Consider the following 19807-nt stretch of genomic DNA (forward strand, 5'->3'; position numbering starts at 1 on the left):
TAACATTTTCTTTAATATTGAAAGACAGGAAACTAGCAAATACATTTTTTATAAAAGAAAATGTGTTTGGGGGAAAAAGAACACTTTGAATATATTTTATAAATCCGCTTCAGAGGAAGCACAAATGCAAATAGCAGTAATGATCCATTAAATGATGAAATTTGTGTCCTTTGAAATTATTTCCATTCATAATCTAGTTAAGATCATAGGTGAATATTCACTACTTGTAGGTTTTCAAGGCTCAAAATGTTTATTTGAACTTGAACATAGGATTACATTACGATAACAATCCCATTGCAAAGAGATTTATACATGTTGTTGAAAAATAACATTTGATTAAAAAAACACAAATCTATATTGGCTTACCAATAGTTTCATATTTTCTAAAGCTGCATTAACCCCAACTTTTTCTATGTATTGCAAGCTGAATTTTTATTTTCATACAATTACAATGGATAAAAGCAGATCCACCCCACCCCCCCAAAGAAGAGATAGGCATTGTCAAAGAAAAATAATTATGGATACTTACAATTAAATTTAAAGATAGTATTCATAGCAGTGTTTCAAAATCATTTAAACTGTTATTTTATTGTAAGCGTGTAACTCACAAATTTCACAGCATGGTCACATTATATTTTGTGGCAGTCACAAACAATTGATGTACAAAATGAAGTGCGTTAATTCTACACTATCCTAAGCCTATGACTAAATACAAAAAGAAAATGTCTATATAGTTTACAAAAAAGGTTAATGTCTATATTAACAGTAAAACCATTCAAAAGTAACAGTTGAAATTATATAGAGTTATAACACCAGATAGTCATTCATTCAATTTCACAAGAGTACAAAAATGAATGTTTCAATATCTGCGACGCTTGTTAGGTCCTTCAAAGCTGCCCCCAGGATTTCCTCTACCAAAGCCACTGGGTCCACTATTGACGGCACCTACACCACCCAGAGCTGGTTGAGGAGTTTCAGAGCCTGGTCTATTAACCATAGGTGAACCCATTTGTGGTGGGCCTCCTTGAGGAAATCTCTCAGAATGCTACATTAAGTCCATTTAGAACAAACCCCCAATTTGAATTACAATAAATAGGGGAAATATGGCGTTTTCAGGAAGTTCAGCAGATAGTCCAGCAGAATCAGGATGACACATAGAAGGAAGAAAGGAGCAATTAATTTAGTCATTACCTTTAAAAGTTGAATGAAAACTAAAAAGTCAAACAATATTGTGACAACCAGCTCATTGAGTTAAAGGAATAGGTAGGCAAAGTGTAACCATTCTAAGAGGTCTACCCTAATTCTAATGAATTGGTATTTTATATTCTGAATCTTCTGTACAAAGTATGCATAAATATTAAGTATGTTAAGTATGTATAAAGTATATCAGAAATATGTATAAAGAAATGAAATTAAAAGTACATTTTAGAAGGTACCTAAACTTAACTTTTTAAGAGGCTAGGTTCAAAATTGTTACAGATGTACTATAGATAGATATAGATAAGATGATAGACAGATGATAGATGATAGACAGACAGATATAGATAGATTTCATGTAATTCACATGAACATTTAGAGCCAAATTTATATTTAATGTCTTTAAAATATAAGGTGTAACCTAATAGATTGAGGGTGTCCTAATTCAAAATTATAGAGAAATGAGAATATTTCATAATCTTGAAAAACTGCTAATTCATTACAATGCTAAGCATTGTTTAAAGTTATATAAATTAATATGAATGTTAAATGCCTCACTAAGAGAAAAATTTAATTAAGATCCCTGAAATAACTTAATAGCCTATCTGACCAACTCCAACTTTATGATCCAATTAGGATTAAAAATATGAATGGATATGAATATTGAATATTTGGTTTACACAAGGAGTTATATTTTCTGAAATTTGTATTTCTCCTGCATTGCAGTTTCTAAAAGTCCAAAGCAAGCAGCAGCAGATTTTTCAGAGAACAGAAAACTGATTCTTGAAATGAATGTAACGCCAAAACTAAATCACTGATATGAATATTGCTATATTAATTCTAAAAATTATAAAAACCAGCAGTAATTATCTCATTTTCTGGGTCAATTGCTATGTTAAATAACTGGTAAAAGATTGTATCCTTTTCCTTGAGCCCATTACACTCCCTGCAAATCTGCTCTAATCAATTGCAGTATTACCCGAGTAGATGAGAAGATACTGAGCGAGAAAGCATGTAAGAAAAGTTCTCTGATGTGAGGTTGATGTAAGGATGGATGTTATTATTCAATTTATTACAAAAATAACAGATACATGTTTAAGGAGAATTAAGCATTAATTTAAGGCGAATTAAACATTTAATTAAATTTAAATGTTTAGCTATGTCTACTTTTTCCTTCAGTAATATAAAAACTCTATAGATAAATATTGAATTATATATGTAATAATATCAGAAATAATCCAAATATACTAGGCTGAAGTGATTTTGAAAAACAAATTGAGCTCTTCCGAAAATCCGAAAATAAAATGGTTTCCAGTTCTTTTACTGACAAAGATTAGTATGCCTTCTTAACCATTATTTTCTCTTTATTAGTTACATCATAATACTGTTCATTATTTTTCTCCCTTAAAAAGTAGAGAAATAGACTCATCATATGGTTCAGTAATATGGACAGGACATGCTGAACCTAGAAACTAGGTATAGCAGATCACTTTATGAAAAGCGATTTTCTCAGCAAAGGAGATACAATAATTAAGTTGATTATTCTTTTAAAAAACAGCATGATGTTCTTACGGAAAATAATACATATATACATACTCCCATATTACATATGCAATACATACATAAGAAAACTGCAGTTATAACTAGATTTTTGATTCTTGTTTTACTACAACAGATTTAGTGTCGAAAACACTGAATACATTTTACTTCACCAATTCCACTTCTTTGGAACTCCAAACATAGCAAGAAATGCTATAATAATAGAACCAAGAAGTTAAATATATTAAATGCTGTATAAATATTAGCTAATATCCTTGCCTTGCGCTTAACAACTGAATCAGATCTAGCTTTCAGAAGGAACTCTTTATTAAAAACAGGTCTTACAAAAAGCTTTGTGGTTATAAACTTACTCTGATAAAAATCTGTTAATCAATTAAATTTGCTTTAAAAAAATATTCAAAGATAGCTTCACACCATGAATCATTTCAATACACCAAAAATAAAACATGTTTATCGGTAATCCATGTCTACAACCTGGATGACTGAGAATCTCCATATACATTTAATTTAATTTTTAAATTATTTTTAATAACAATCACCGTATGAAGTTATCCTTGTTAGATAGATTTGCTATGTTGCAGAAAAAAAATAAATGTTTATGATACATTACCACAGTTCCATTATCTGGCATCATTGGGGTTCCAATGTTTGTAGCTCCTTCTGGCCCCAACGAAGGACCTGGACCCATTGCTGGGCCAGGCATTGTCCCTCTGTTGTTCATAGTCATACTCATCATTGGAGGTGGAGGAGGAGGACCTTGGTTTCCAGCAGGTGCTGGGCTAAAGGCATCTATGTAAAACAGTCTACACTTAGAGCTGTCCTAACTGCATTTTAAAGAATTACAAATTATAATAGTAGAAACATTTGAAAAAAATGCTGTTATTGTTTGAGACTGTACATTTACTTTAAGTTTTTGACATTAAGCAATTATTATTGAACAATACCATTCCAAATAAAGTGTAACATTCTCAATTTCAAGTATTTTTCCATAAGCTAATTCCTATTAATTCTTGAAGATAATGGCATTAACTTTCAAAATGGCACCAGTTCTTTTGTGTGCAATGATTTTCTCCCAAAACATCATTTGCTTACCATATTGTACAAGGCTAATTAAATTACAATTTTATGTCTATGACTGTGAATGTAGAAAAGTATTACCAAGTAGAAAATGCAAGAAAATATTTATTTGGAGAAAATCATATATGGAGTTAAAGATTATTTTGTATAGCTTGCAATAATAGAATGCTTGACTAGAATAACATTTTTAAAGTATACAAGGTAAAGATAAAGTCTCTTTTGAGTCTACATAAACTTGATTATCATAAGGACTATAATCATCATTTTCTTGACAACAATACTGAAGTGATTTGCCATTGTCTTTTCTGGATTTTTTTTTTTCCAATTTCTCTATCTAGTCTGCAGTCTTGTAAATTTTCTGGTGGCCTCCCCTCCAAATACTAGGCATTACTAAATGCACTGAATTAGAGGCTTCTTTATAAAATGTTACTACATGCATATTGACAAACAAAAAATATCTAGGAACTTTGTGATAAAGTTATATAGGTACTGACTTTAGTGAAAAACAATTCTCATGAAATAAATCAGGGACAGCACAGATATAGAAGCAGTGGGTTTTTAATTGTCTTGGTTTTAATTCTAGGTAGGCAATGATGGTGGCAAGTTTTGTAATGCCCAACGTCTACAATAAGAGAGCTTTCTCTCAATGCCACCTTCCTGTGCTTCTTTGCTTAATACAGATATTTTCACAGCAGCATTAGAGCTAATCTGCACAGCTCCCTTTTTATTTTACTCATGATTTACTGGTAAATACTGCTAAATATAATTAACATTTTAAAGAATTTTTTTCAACAGGGGCTGAGTAGTTGTTACACTTTCCTTTATTCTTGTTACAGTAGAGCTCAATGAAAGCACACAGGATTGGGCAAAAGGGGGCAGGATTAACCAATTAAAGAGACAAAGTTCCTCTGAAAGTATTTTCTGAATTTTAGACTAATTTAAAACAGATGGAACTGAAAACTGGAACTTGCTTTTAGATAATACATTTGCCACAGAGGTTTATACCCAACGCAACAGATCCCCAGAAAATGAAAACCCAGATATGAAGACATTTCCCCCTCCTTTTCCCCATATCAGTTATCTATAAAGGCATCCAAACCAGTTTTAGCTCAAAATCTGAAATAAAAATGAAAAAGATCTGGATAATAAACTTAATCCAAATGTTATTAGAGATGCCTGGATATCACACTTCTTAAGGAAGCTACCCAAATAAAACAAAGACTAATCTTAGTCAGGTACTCATAAATATTATTATACCAGATGGCCCAAAATGCCACAATGAGAAATACCAAAATAATCAATATTAGACATACAAAATAGCTGTTGTTAAAGAAATGTGGAGAATTCTAGTACGAGTGTTCTACTCACTCACTTTAAACAATTGAGATCAATACCTCAACTTTGGCATACTGTACAAATATTCACTAGTGTGGTAAAGTAGTCACTTTACATGATACTTGGCTACTATTACACAAATATGCATGGTTATAATGCAATAAAATAAAGTTCTGAAAGACAAAGAGGTGATTAATTAAACACTTCATTTTAGTTTGGTCCCATTATTCCCATAAGGACAATCCTCCAATTAAAAACAACATATTCAAGACCCTGCTATAAATTCTCAAGAAGTAAACTAAATCTAACTTTTACTTGTAGTGTGATGTATTTTAATTTTACATTTACTAAGATACAACTTTAGAAAGATTTACAACAAACAGGAATTCATGCTTCTCAGTTGATACTGATAGCTTTTCCTATTACCTTCAATTTTGTAAAATCAAAAATTATGTTTGAAAGAAAAAAAATGAGTCCAGTATATAACATTAAAATTTTGGCCAAGATTATCTGCCAAGGTCCACAGAAGTAACATGTACAGTCTCAAAGAAATTTTCAAGAACAAGAGCCTTTTGCTTCAGATCCCTACCTCCCATGTTTAATGCTCCACGAGGACCCATATCACCCATTCTCATTTCCTGTTCTCTCTGAAAGTAAACATAATTTGCATCGTCAACCTATCACTTATTATTTTAACATTCTCATTTCTTGGCCAATCATTTTATGAAATAACACTTATAATTTCATGAAATCAAAAAATACCATTACGTCCATTAATAGAAATTTGTACTTTATTCTTTTTCAAAATTGTGGCCTTTAATATAAAGACACAAAACAATACCAAGATAACCACCCAGAGATCAGCCTCAAGTATACTAACTGGCCCAAAGGAAGAATCAAAATAGACGGTAGTATTTACAGATGGTTGTATTTGTGCCATATTTAATATTTTCTGAGATTTAATTATGGAAAAATAATACAAAATATTCTGTAGCATTATAATACCGGTATTAATCACACTGGTCTTAGAATTAAAAAATTTAAATTATTCTTTCTGCAATATAAAATACATATATTAATTTTCAATTATGCTTTAACAGCAAATGCCTAGCAATACATAGTCATCAAACTGTAGCCTGTACTATATGACAGCATAGACAGACAGTAAATATTCAGCAAAAATGGAAGGTCAGGCTTTTTTCTTTTTAAATAATAGACAGGTGGAGTAATTGTAGGCAAATGAATTACTGGATTTCTTTTTAAGATTACCACATGGGCATGAAATAAGTATTTCCAATTGGGCTCAGTTATATTCTGTAAATAGATAAAAATGCAACTATTAAGGTATCTCTTAAAATCAAAAATAAACATTAGCAAGTATTTATCTAACTCTAACTGTTAAAAACTTAGTAAGCTGCATAGTAACCAGAATTCATAATTTTAATTTTTATTAAAGAAAAGAGAACAACATTGCCATCCTATGTTAAGTAAAAAAGCTGACAGAATATGTATTATTGGTGATGGAACACATGTGAAGTTTCAGATAATTTCACTGATTGATAACCTGAAGAAATTAGAACAGAATTAATTAAAAACTACAATCTGTAAAGCTCCATGTATTTACTTATTTGGTATTATTTTCTTCTCAGAATACAGCTAAAACCATCTATATAATATATACGTTAATGTATACAGTAAAAAAGTAAGAGACAAGATATTCTACAATTCTGAAATGTTCTAATGTAAAATAAATATATCTATAATTTACATACTACCAAAATATTAAAATTACCATAGAATTAGGATAGGCAATAATACCATTATTTACAATTAAATTTAAAAGTATTCATGAGATCCATGGTAAATGTTGCACTAAAACACACTGCATAAACTCCACTATAAGAACAAGAAATATTAAATATCAAGAGATAAATTATTTCTTTTTTAAAAAATATTTTTTTGCTTTAAATAGTGCATGTTTGTCATATACATCAAATACTACAACATGAATAGAATATGTATTTCAGTTGTGCATCCACTAAAATAATAAATGAAGGACTAATTCACATAGCTAAAAGTCCTACAGGATCTTGCTGGACTCTGCTCATAAAAATATCATATTCAGAAATGAGCAAAAACAAGTATACAATTGTCATGCTGTCAAATATACCAATATTATAAGATCTTGTAAGCCCTTTCAATTAATACTTAGTAAAATATATATTAAGAATAATACTTAAAAGTAAAATTTTCTGCTTTAAAGGAAATCCATAGTAACTTCTCAGGCCAATAGAGCTACATATGAGCATTAGAGTACAAATATGAACTAGAAATATATGAGTAAAGAAATTAAGTGAACGACAGAAAAGGTGCTTTGAATTTTATTTTATCTATGTTTTTGTATTTTATCAAACACAATAAAGAATATTTTAAAATAGAACCTGCATTACAAAATTACCCAGCCAAATGTAGAAATACTAGTCACCAACAAAGCCCAAGCAAATGCTTAAACTTATATAAATATTCTAATATTTAAACTCATGTAAATATTTTAATATAGAAATCTATCTAAATATCGTTTCCCAAGGTTACAGACATATTTTTACTAGAAGGTGGTGGTAGTGATATGCAGCATATAAAATTGATTAAAATCCATGTTTTCAACTGAACAATTAGTATTCCATCCAGACATTATATAAAATCATGCAATGGCAAGAATTTCAAGCTGACGTGAAGTTTTGCACTCTTCAAAATAATGTTTAAAATTATATCAATAGCAAGTAAAAATATCATTTACTAAGCATTTAAATGCTTTAGGCATTGTCTCAGTTATTCTACATCTATCCTGCATTGAAAAGCTTATTATCTTCAAATTACAGTTGAGAAGCCATGGCTAGATGGCAACTATTAAGATTCGTATTTTATTCTATTTATACTGTTAGAAATAGCATTAAGATTCAAAATTTCAAAGACTATTATTTATAGTAAAAAAATTACCAGACTTCACTAAATTGTCTGGTTTATTAATCTCAGATCTTAATACAAGAAGAAAAATTCAAAGGGGGACTGCACACCAAATAAGTGAGGCAGATAAGAATTTGTTATCCAAAGTACACAAATCATATCTTGTTTCATTGCATAATAGATATGTTAAGAGAGTTTGAATTTCTTTTATATAGTCCCAGTGATTTATACCCTTTCTTAAACCAATACTGAAATAATTTTTGCCACTAAAATTTAATTTTAGTATATAGTGGATGTGGTATCTCATTTCAAATTCCTTTTAAAATATTAATAAGTGAAGATTTTGAGATGACGAAAAACTTGCAAAATAATGAAGCACAGTATGCTTTCTCTTATTCTCTCCCAAAATGTGTGAAGTATGCATGCATACTTCTACTTAACTATCAACAAAATGTTTATTTCATAGACAATTTAAGGATTTACTAGCAAACTCCTTATATTACCTTTGCTTACCTGTACAAATTAAATCTTCAGAAGGCAGCAGTATCCATCATACATTCAATCACTGGATTTGCCCTTATTTTGAAAAATACTAAGCAATTAAATAAACCATGTTGCTCTTTTTCTTACATCACTTTAGCAGAATCTTTAAAATAAATATATCATTTAAGTTCGAGGATGTATGTATAAATTCTAGGTTAATAACATTTCAACAGCATCTTTTAATTTTCTAAACAAAGTACTGAGTTACAGAAAAACAATTAGGAGCTTCCTTTATACACACTGAATTTTTATTTGTTATTTAGATGCCATTTCTGTTTACATTTGTTTATAATATATTCAAAAAATACACAGATATTATGTAATTCTCATAATTCAGCAATCCATCTTTGCATTTATGACCTTCACAGATCTATAAAACAAAGGAAAGCTGAAGTCAAACTGTAAGCACAGTTACCGCTTCACTTAGCAACCACCTTGCTTGATGACCCAATTGTCATTGCTAAATGAGAGTTATCCATATATGTTTGCATATATCCAGAGAGAGATAATATCCTGAATGCTGAATAATATGAAAACATATAGTGATACAATATTGTGAAATCTAAGAAAACATGAATATCAAAACCCTATATTGTCATCACTAGGACTACAATACAAGCATTTTAAGTAAGGGTTTTAATCTAACTGCAATAATGTGTCCATCACACAGGGAAATATACATAATAAATTCACAATATAAAAAGTTCTCAGTCACCTACATCTCAAAATATACAGCATAATTCCCTCAAGACTAATAACACAAAATGTATTACTGTGTATTGCATTTAATGGCAGAATGACTACAATTTTATAACTCAAAAATAAAAAACCTCCATAATTTTCATGAAAAGAAAAATAATGGAAGCATTCAGATAGTTAAATTTTCTTCTCAAATTTATCTGAAACAAAATAAACATTAGTTTTGCTATCAATTTACATGCCAAAATTCTACAATATTAAAAAAATTGAAGGCATCATTAGCTATAACTTCCTAATATTTGTACTTAATCTATATTCACACACATAACAGCTGCCATATGCTAAAATAAAGAATGTTATTGTAAATAGAAACTCAACAGCAACTCTCATTTTTCTGCATATTCAGAAAAAATAACTAAATCAAATAATCAACACATTAAACAGTAATAGGCACATTTTAGCAAATATGCAAACTTAGAGAACTCAAATTGTACATTGCAAATGGATTTACTTTCAAATATGAAGTTTGTTTGGCTAGGAAACAGCAAACAGTATACACAATGTCATTTTCTTGGAATCTTAATAAAAAATTAGCTAAAAGTACTAAACTTCAAGCACTATGAATTTAAATTGTGAACTCAGAAATAAATTCAACATTTCTTTATAATTAAATTATCAATTGTCAGTTGGAAAAAAATCCAAAAGGATAAAGGTTCCCCTCGCACATATGTGCCAGTCATTCCTGACTCTAGGGGGCGGTGCTCATCTCCGTTTCAAAGCCGAAGAGCCAGTGCTGTCCGAAGACGTCTCCATGGTCATGTGGCCGGCATGACTCAACACCAAAGGTACATAGAACGCTGTTACCTTCCCACCAAAGGTGGTTCCTATTTTTCTACTTGCATTTTTTACGTGCTTTCGAACTGCTAGGTTGGCAGAAGCTGGGACAAGTAACGGGAGCTCATCCCGTTACGCGGCACTAGGTATTCAAACTGCTGAACTGCCGACCTTTCAATCGACAAGCTCAGTGTCTTAGCCACTGAGCCACCGCATCCCTAGTATAGTTGTTAGCAAAATTATGTGAAAGCCAACCACTAAAGATTTAAAAGTATGTGTTCTCTTCATTGGGAAATGAACTTAAAAACTAATTTCTTGCAGATGAATTTGAAGCAAATTTGTTGTTGTTAGACAAGAATTGTCAACAGAATACCCACTCCACTACATCCTGGGAGAATATTTTGCTATCAGAATAATTTCACTGCTAATTTTTACTAAATCCTGAAATACTTTTCAACATATTATATGCTAATGCTGATGAAATAATTCTTAAGACTTTTTACGTTAGATCATTATATTTATAATCTTCGTTAAACTACTGTATAGAAAATTAAAGACTAATCAAGTGGATGAATTAATAAAGTTGCTAATGAGATTCAGCAGGAAGCTAAAATTACTAGATTTTATTGTTTCCAATATGATGGGAAAGGAGTTTTAAGCAGAGATTTTTTGGGGGGAGGGGTATTATTTTAAGAGTTAGAAGTGCCTAACAATCCACTTCTATTGTTCCTTACATGGTATCTTATAAAGATTGTGACTAATAAAGTATACTTACCATTGTAAAAAGCAAATGTATGCAAGATCTACATAAAATGGAAAGATATCCAAATTTCAGGAATAAAATATTGAATGTTACTTAGAAAAATGTCATATTATTTTTATTAATTGTGCCATGCTACCACTGTGTTAGACTGGTCATATAATATGTGCATATTATATAAAATATACACTATTGTTTTTTCATCCCTTTTATATTGTGTAACCATTACAATATATTATCAAACCAAATAAACATTCAGTCAATAATGTTCAGATTATACACCACACAAATGAAAAACTTATAAGATAAAACGATACTGGTATAACTATAAACTAATATAACTGGCAATGTGTATTTGGATCAGGATCATCATCATCCTAGCGTTATTCCCACAGGGGCAGAGTCCGCTTTTTGGACTGCCATCTATTTGGATAGCAGCAGAATATAAATGCAATAAATAAAATACATTCCAGTTATTACAATCCCCATTGAGGGGTAAATCTACCTTTGAATGAGGTTTCCTTTTAAATTTAAAACAAACACGATATGAAAGGAATAATTCAAGTTACTGAGATATGTATTTTTGTAAAAAAATAAAATAAAAGTTGCATTTATACAAGATTTAAAATGTAACAATCAAAAACTTCCTAAATATTGCAACTACATTCAAAATACAAAGTAGGTAAACAAATAAATATAAACAGTATTACCAAACAAAAACTGTTCTCACAATACCAAATCTTATATCACCAATATGGCACTTCAAATCTTGTAACATGCAGCCCATACCCTCTCCAAAATATGTTACTCTTTGTTTGTACCATATAAACTCAAGCATATATTTCCCAGGGATTATAGTTAGTGCATGAGGCCAGGAGAAGAAAATTATTACCCTTAGTGGGTACTGACATGGTGTGCATGTCTATACCTTCTCAAAACAATAAATAGATCTAATATTACTAAAAACTATTTTGTGATTAGGCTTTCATTTTATTCATTCAAATTAATCTCCATGTTGCAAAGGGCATGAAAATGATATGATGGTTACAGAGAGCTCACAGGATTTTTTTTCCTGTTATTATGCTCTAAGGCAACTTAGTACATTTATTTTCATCTTTATTTCCAACAAAAGTGCAGAAAAATAAGGCATCATTTGCTGGCAAATCACGGTTAGTGTTCTGAAAGCTGTAAAATTCACAGTGGTGTATATGGCCTGCAAGTTACTAGGTAATGTTTTCATAGAAACATTATAATTATCACACATTATATATAGCTCTTGTGTAAATCCTAAATTAATCTTGGGTCTACATCCACCAATATCTTACAGTGAACTAAAATATGTCTAAGGAATAAACTTACATCATAAAGTATGAGACCTTGCAAGAACAATTTGTTTCCTAATGTATTACGTTTCACAGAAATAAAGTTGTAAATTATCACTAAGTATTTTGCATATAACACAATTAAAGATAATGTAAGTTAAGTTTCGTGTTATGGTTTGCCATCTATTAATTTTTTAAAGATTTTTCTTTTTAAAAAATCTTTAAATAGCAGTAATATTTAATCTCAAAATGCTGGTCTATTGCTAAATAGAATAAAAATCTATCTATCCATAAAGAGCTTCATAGTGTGGACCACTTTCAGAAGTCATAAAAATGGATATGGAAGCCAGTTATAATTGGTTTCATAATGGTATGAATGCATAATTTCGTAATGGTAGTACGAAAGGTTTCTTTTGCCATTTATTTATTTATTTATTTTATTTAATTTGATTTATATGCCGCCCTTCTCCAGAGACTCATGGCGGCTTACAATGTGCTCAGCAATAGCCTTCATCCTTTTGTATATTTATACAAAGTCAGCTTATTGCCCCCACAACTGGGTCCTCAATTTACCTACCTTAGAAAGGATGGAAGGCTGAGTCAACCTTGAGCCTTGGCGAGATTCGAACCTGCAGTAATTGCAGGCAGCTGGTCTTAATAACAGGGTGCTTTAGACCACTGTACTACCAAGGCTCTTTAAACAGCAAGTGGATTAATAGCAGGCTTTTCAGATTTTGCTAAACTAAAATTCCCGCAAGCCTAAGCCAGGACAAGCCAATAGTGAGGAATAATAAGAGTTACAGTTCAGCAACTCAAAGTAAACATCGTCTCTCCTAGATTACATTAAACGGGAGCTGTTTAATTTTCTATCCACTGAGCTCACTGTCTGCAAACTGCTTTTGATATTTTCTCAATTCCCTTAGCAAGAACAGTGCTACAATGGTCAATTCCTCAGAAAGCTGTCAAGTGTAAATTACAGGTAGTAACCTTATGACTGGTCACTTAATTCTGGGCTCAGTTATGGTCGTAGAAGTTGAGGATTTCTTGTAAAAGCACTCAAGAATCCAAGAAAACTACAGATCTAAAAGTGTACATACCTGGGCAAGCTGAGCAATCTGTATATTTACGAGCACTTTGACAGACAATTTACAGAAGCTAGCATGGATTTTTTGCAATTAGTGCCAGACTAGCCTTACATGATTCTTTGATAGAACTACTATCTTAAATCAGAGGAATACTTTCTGCATAATTTATCAAGATTTTGGCAAAGTGTTTGACAAGATCTCTCACAATATTCTCAATAAAGCTGAGAAATAAGGGCTAAGCAATAGTATTGTTAGGGTTGAACAGCAACAATACATTAATGGCTCTACTCAGTTAAAGATATTTGAGCAGTCACTCAGATGATTTATAGAGATCAACACAGGCTTGAGCAGTAAACTGAAAGGAATGTATGGTTGGTAAAATTTCAAACATCTGAATTGTTCTAAAAACAGAGGAGGAATGAACTTATTCTCTATTGTTCCACAACCAAACAAACGGGTTAAAAATACGATTTTTCAATTCATTTATTGAATTACACAGATTGATATGATCCCAAACTTAAAATAACCTGTAGAACAGGGCTGTCAAAAAACTCCTGGCCATAGGCTGGATGCATCACGTACTAGCCACGCCCATGCCCGGTTTAGCGAAAGGGAAAAAAAGTCCCAATATATCACATGACACTGCTGTGACGACTTCAGTTTGACATCCATGCTGTAGATCTGAATTACATTTACTAAAAAGAAATCATAACTGTTATCTTATAAAAATTATCACACTTCTTACCGATGATTTAATATTTGAAGTTTACTTTAAATTTTAAATTAAAATAGAAACATAAAACAATTTCTCCAAGAGTCATTTTCCTGTGCTTTGTCTGAATGAGAAACTTTATTACCTGATTAATAATGAAAATTGACTTTTCTCTATACAGTTTGTTTTAAAATAAATAAAATCATACTCTTAATACCACTTCTGTAATTCTATGTAACAAAAGTATTACTCAAGGCCAGCAGAGAAATATTCATTTGTATGAAATACAAATAGCAGCAAATTTTGATCTTTCCAGATGCAGAAATTTCCAGAACAGAGTATTAACTGGCGTCAAGGGCAATAAAGGGAAGACATTTTTGCAAAAGACACATTTTTAAACTAAAAAGATTGAGATGCTACAAGATTTTATCATTTTTTTTCAAATGTTAAAACAACCCTGTATGCTAAATAAGAATTATCTATGACTAATATCTGCCACTAATATGTTCAATGGACTAAAAAAGTATAAATCCAACGAAGAGGCATATATTATTAACTGCAAGCATGCATAAATATATACACATATTTTTTTTAAAAAGATTCTGCTTTCCTTTAGTAACTCCTGAAGATATCGCTGTATTTATGCCATTACAAACCCTATCACCATGATGGCGAACCTGTGGCACATGGAGCCATATCTGTGGGCACGTGAGCACTGCTCTAGCTCAGCTCCAGCACGCATGCGCACGCCAGCCAGATGATTTTTAGCCCTTCCGGGCCCACCCGAGGGCAGGAAACGAACTGTTTTTGGCCTCCAGAGGGTCTCCGGGGGGGGGGGGGAGGGAGAGAAAGAGACTGTTTTCACCCTCCCCAGTCTCCTAGAAAGCCTCTGGAGCCTGGTGAGAGTGAAAAATGGGCCTTCCGGGCCCACTGGAAGTTGGGAAACGGGCCATTTCCAGCCTCCAGGGGGTGGAGAAGACCGTTTTCACCCTCCCTAGGCTCCTAGAAAGCCTCTGGAGCCTGGGGAGAGTGAAAAATGGCCTTCCAGGCCCACTGGAAGTCGGGAAATGGGCTGTTTCCGGCCTCCGGAGGGGTTGGAAAGGCCGTTTTTACCCTCCCCAGGCTCCTAAAAGCCTCTGGAGCCTGGTGAGAGTGAAAAACCGGCCTTCCGGGCCCACCAGAAGTTGAGAAACGGGCTATTTTTGGCCTCCAGAGGGTCTATGGAGGGGGGGGAGGCTGTTTTCGCCCTCCCCAGGCTCCTAGAAAGCCTCTGGAGCCTGGGGAGGGCAAAAAGCGGGCCTACTGGGCCCACCATGCCATCACATGCCAAAAGCGGGGAGAACGCGGGAGGGTCGCATGCACATGTGCGGCGCATTGAATTATGGGTGTCGGCACATGCGCAACCCCATGCTCCCCCCGCCTTTGGCACGCAACGGCAAAAAAGTTAGCCATCACTGCCCTATCACAACTATAAGTTAAAATAAGCTAAATGCATTTTAAGATCATTACATCAAAATGCACAATAACCACTCACCTTGACCTAAGTTTCTAAAAGATGCAGTACACAAAGTACCTGACAAAATATCTGATGATAAACACTGATAAATCTAACACCTGAAATCACTCATAGTCTTCCTCTCTTCCTTCATTAAAGGCTTTACCTCCACCACCATACTTCTTTTTATCTGTTATTGCTGAACATCATCCTTTATGCCCTCATCAAGCATATAGTAATTTTATAATGCATTGTACATACACACCAATCCAAATAACCAAAACATTAATACTCTTCAATTTCATTGGGGTATTCACTAGATGCTTACTTTTTTACTTAACCAGGCTGGCCTACTTATGTTACATTATTAAATTGTGATTACCACCACTGTCCTAGTTTAAATTAACTAATATTTTATCCCATTTATTTCTTCTTACATTTATATATCTTTTTTTCATTAAATATTGTACAGCTATGTAAACACACTTATTTTTCCAAATATGAAGAGCACTGTACAATAGATTGCTTCTCCCCCTCGCTTCAGTAGGTAGAATCTGGAATTTTAGTCACCCAGAACATGAAGTCACCATCCAGTTCCAATCCTGCCTAGAACTGCTGTGTAGTATTCATTCGAGATCCATTACTAGACTTTTTCCTTGTTTACATTTGTAAGGAGAAACAATGGCTGGGGAAAGAGTGGACAGCCCAGCTCCCAGACAACTCAAAGGATCTTTCTAATATTTGATCTCAGTCCCTCACTTAAAGACACTGATTTTTCTCTATGCTAGTTTCCATGGAGATTCTTAGTCATCCAGATCAGTTGTCCCAAATATGCTTTTTCAAGGGGCAACTGGACTTGTTTTTCTTTGAAGATGTTTCGCTTCTCATCCAAGAAGCTTCTTCAGTTCTGACTGGATAGTGGGGAATGGAAGGATTTATATTTCTTGCAGACAATTGGTAATTCGCATTCTTTCAGAGAGCCGTTGAGGCCGCCTGGAGGTTTATCTGTGTCCTCAGGATCGAGTAGTGCAAATGGGTGTGGAGCCTTCTTGGCTGCAGGGTGTTTTCTGCCCTGTGTCCATTCACTGTTGAACACAGGCGCAGGCTGGGATGAGTCTGTCCCTTCCATAGTGAAAGGACAGAGAGCGAAAACATCAAGCAGCCAAGAAGGCTCCCTAGTGTCCCAATTGAAACTATGGTTGAGTTTGTCCATGTGTTGTGAGATTAACGAGTTTTCATTATGTCTTGTGACTGCTAGTGGGTGTTCATTCAGTTGGTGCTCTGCTAGTCTTCTACCTATCTGTCCTACATAGTGGCTGTTACAGTATTTACATTGTATGTTGTAGATGAGTCTTATTGTTTTTCTTGGATTTCTTGGTCTTTTGGTTTAATTAAGATGTTTTGGAGGGCTTTAATCAGTTTGTGTACAACAGTGGTGCTGTGTGGTTATAATAATCCACTGATACCGTTTCCCTGAAAATAAGACATCCCTTGATAATAAGCCGAATCGGGCTTTTAAGCGCATGGGCTAAAATAAGCCCTCTCTGAAAATAAGCCCTCCCCAAAAGTATTTAACCGCATGCGCAGCCAGTCCCCACCATTTGCTCTGGTTAGAGTTAGGGAGACAGAGCTGGAAATCAGGTAAGACTCCATGAGGAGCCCCGTATTGCTCCACGCGCCCCAAAATAATAAGACCTCCCCGAAAATAAGGCCAAGCGCTCATTTCAGGGTTCAAAAACAGTATAAGACAGGGTCTTATTTTCAGGGAAACACAGTAGTTTTTGATGTATGGTAATGTTAGCCTTTTCATAGCTTGGTTTGATTTTGCTATAGTGGATTGGATGGTCAGATGCTTCCTGATAAAATAGCATGGGTATCCATTTGAAGATGTTGCATGGGTGTTCTGTTTCCTCTTTTTGTTGTTTTGGGTTGTATTTGATTGAATAATGTTCTTACACCGCATCCCTTATGATAGGTTGGATTGTTACTTTGGTAATGGAGCACTTGGTTAATGTTGGTTGTTTTTCAATAGGTTTGTGTTTCTAATTTGCCATCATTTCTTCTGCTGATGAGGATATTCAAGATGGATAGTGTGCTGTTTTCTTCATCTCTTGTGAATTTTATTTTATTGTTTTATGTATCTTCTCTAGTTGTTCCTTTTTTATTATGATGGTGTCACCTGCACACTAGATACATATTTTTGGGAGTTCTACAATTTGTACATGTTGCATTATGGTCTCTGCTATGAGTCCTGAGAGGGGGGATTCTATATGTGTTCCTCTGATGCAGAGTTATATTTATTTGTCCATCAAGTGAAAGTAGGTGGTGAGACAGAAGTTGATGAGACACAGGTTGATGAGGTCATCCTAACATTCATGTAAAGTCAGAAGAGAAGATGTCAATCTCCCTCTTGTCTTTTGGAATCAGTCTTAACATCTGGAATCAATTCCTCACAGAAAATAACATACAATATTACCCTACCAGCTATATATTTTTTATTTTGGAATGCATAGAAAATTAACAGAATAAAAACAAAACAAAAAAAGTTGCTTTTCAGTATTTTTTCACAAACTATTGTTTGCAACAAAACATTTGTCTTCAAATATGAGCTCTCAGTCATATAACATAGACATGTTGTGATCTTTCCTATGACAACAGCCAAAACAAACATATGGTAAGAAATGTAGGGAATGTCTCTGAATATGTATATGAACCACTGTAAAAAAACCTATTGTTTATAACGTAATGATTCTACATTAGTAGGAACTAGTACATGCAAACTAAGTTAAACTAAAAAAAGGAAACAAGTTCATTGTCTAGTTACTCTAGTAGGATATTTTTATGAGGAATGAAGACACATTAACATTTGACAAATGATGTAGAAAGAGTTATTACATTGGTAGTATTTTCCCTGCCTAAGAGATACAAACTCCAGTTACTAATGCATGAAGTTAAGGGATAATAACTTAAAAAAACTTTTTGCAATGTTTCCAAACTATGGAATAGCATGAACAATTAAAGAAGTAGGAAAAAGCAGTTTTATATTAGAAGTTGCAAATGACAAGGCAAATATTCTCAAAACTCTAAACAAAGTAGTTGCAATTTGATACATGACCATTCAAATTAGATAAGCTTTAGATTGAGAAATTATGAAACTAAAAATAGTTCATGGAACTGATTTAATTGACTGGGTAGTTGGAAGAATGATTTCTATAATCATTTATGGAATTCATTTATCTAGCCAGTCCTTTTATACAGCTGCCCATTTCGCAAAAAAGTGAGTCTGCATATAGCTTACAAGCAAAATAACAATTAAGACCATATCACAATATAAAAAACATCAGACATAAGTAACAAAAATAAAAAAACAAAAACATAAAGAGGAAAAAACCAAGATACTGGGAGGACAACCAGTACGATTTAGCCTCGTTCGTTTTTAAGGCTCGTTCATTTTAGCCTCGTTCATTTTTAATGACCAGAACGATTTAGCCTCGTTCATTTTTAAAGCTCACTGTAGAATCCCCAGAATTGATGGAGGAACCATATTTTTCAAGGCTTTTTCAGAGGGCTAACAGAGATGGAGCTAACCTCACCTTAGGGGGAATGCTGTTCTTGAGAGTAAGGGCTATAGCAGAAACAGCATGACTCTTGGGTCCCATCAGATGGAAGCCCTTAAGAGATAGGACCTAGATTATCCCTCTTCTTCTGCATGGGACGGGAAGATGTAATTGGGAAGAGACGGTCCCCCAAATAACCTGGTCCCATGCCATACAGGGGTTTAAAAGTCAAAAACCATACCCTGAATGGCACCCAGAAGCAAACTGGCAACCAATTCAGCTCACAGAACAGAGATGTAATGTGTGCCATCCTAGAGGCACATATAACTGTCCGTGCAGCCATATTCTGCACCAGCTGAAGCTTTCAGATGCCCTTCAAGGGTAGCCCCATGTAGAACTTTGAAATCAAAGACCAGAGGACAATCACCAGAGATAAAGTTAACATAGCAAGTCACATCTGACCAGCAATATATGATATCAACTAAAGGACAACTGAGGTGACACATGAGGGAATGCTGCAGAACATGGCTGATGAAAGATAAAAGGTAAAATTGTACAAGTCTGCCAGAAGACTTTTTTCCAGCTCTCCTCTCTTCTTCAAACCTCATTCGCTACAATGCAGTTTTGTATCATGTTTGTAATTATCTGTAATTAATAAAATTTTTGT

At 33.4% G+C, this 19807-nt stretch overlaps 1 protein-coding gene across 2 annotated transcripts in view; it reads right to left on the bottom strand.

Moving 5' to 3' along the window:
* Positions 1–19807, bottom strand: part of PSPC1 (paraspeckle component 1) — a 54817-nt gene that overhangs the window by 21657 nt on the left and 13353 nt on the right. The window contains exons 7-9 of one of the 2 annotated variants that reach the window (XM_087894665.1): positions 5759–5816; positions 3368–3546; positions 232–1045 (exon numbers count right to left, since the gene is read on the bottom strand). In XM_087894665.1, coding sequence (XP_087750791.1) covers positions 860–1045; positions 3368–3546; positions 5759–5816 — 423 coding nt within the window. In that variant the 3' untranslated portion in view covers positions 232–859. Of the gene's footprint in view, positions 1–231; positions 1046–3367; positions 3547–5758; positions 5817–19807 lie in introns of those variants that run through there. The other variant, XR_015734385.1, reaches the window with a different exon arrangement.

This window comes from Pantherophis guttatus, chromosome 5, assembly GCF_059756535.1.
Source record: "Pantherophis guttatus breed Tessera chromosome 5, ASM5975653v1, whole genome shotgun sequence".
Classification (NCBI taxonomy): Eukaryota; Metazoa; Chordata; class Lepidosauria; order Squamata; family Colubridae; genus Pantherophis; species Pantherophis guttatus.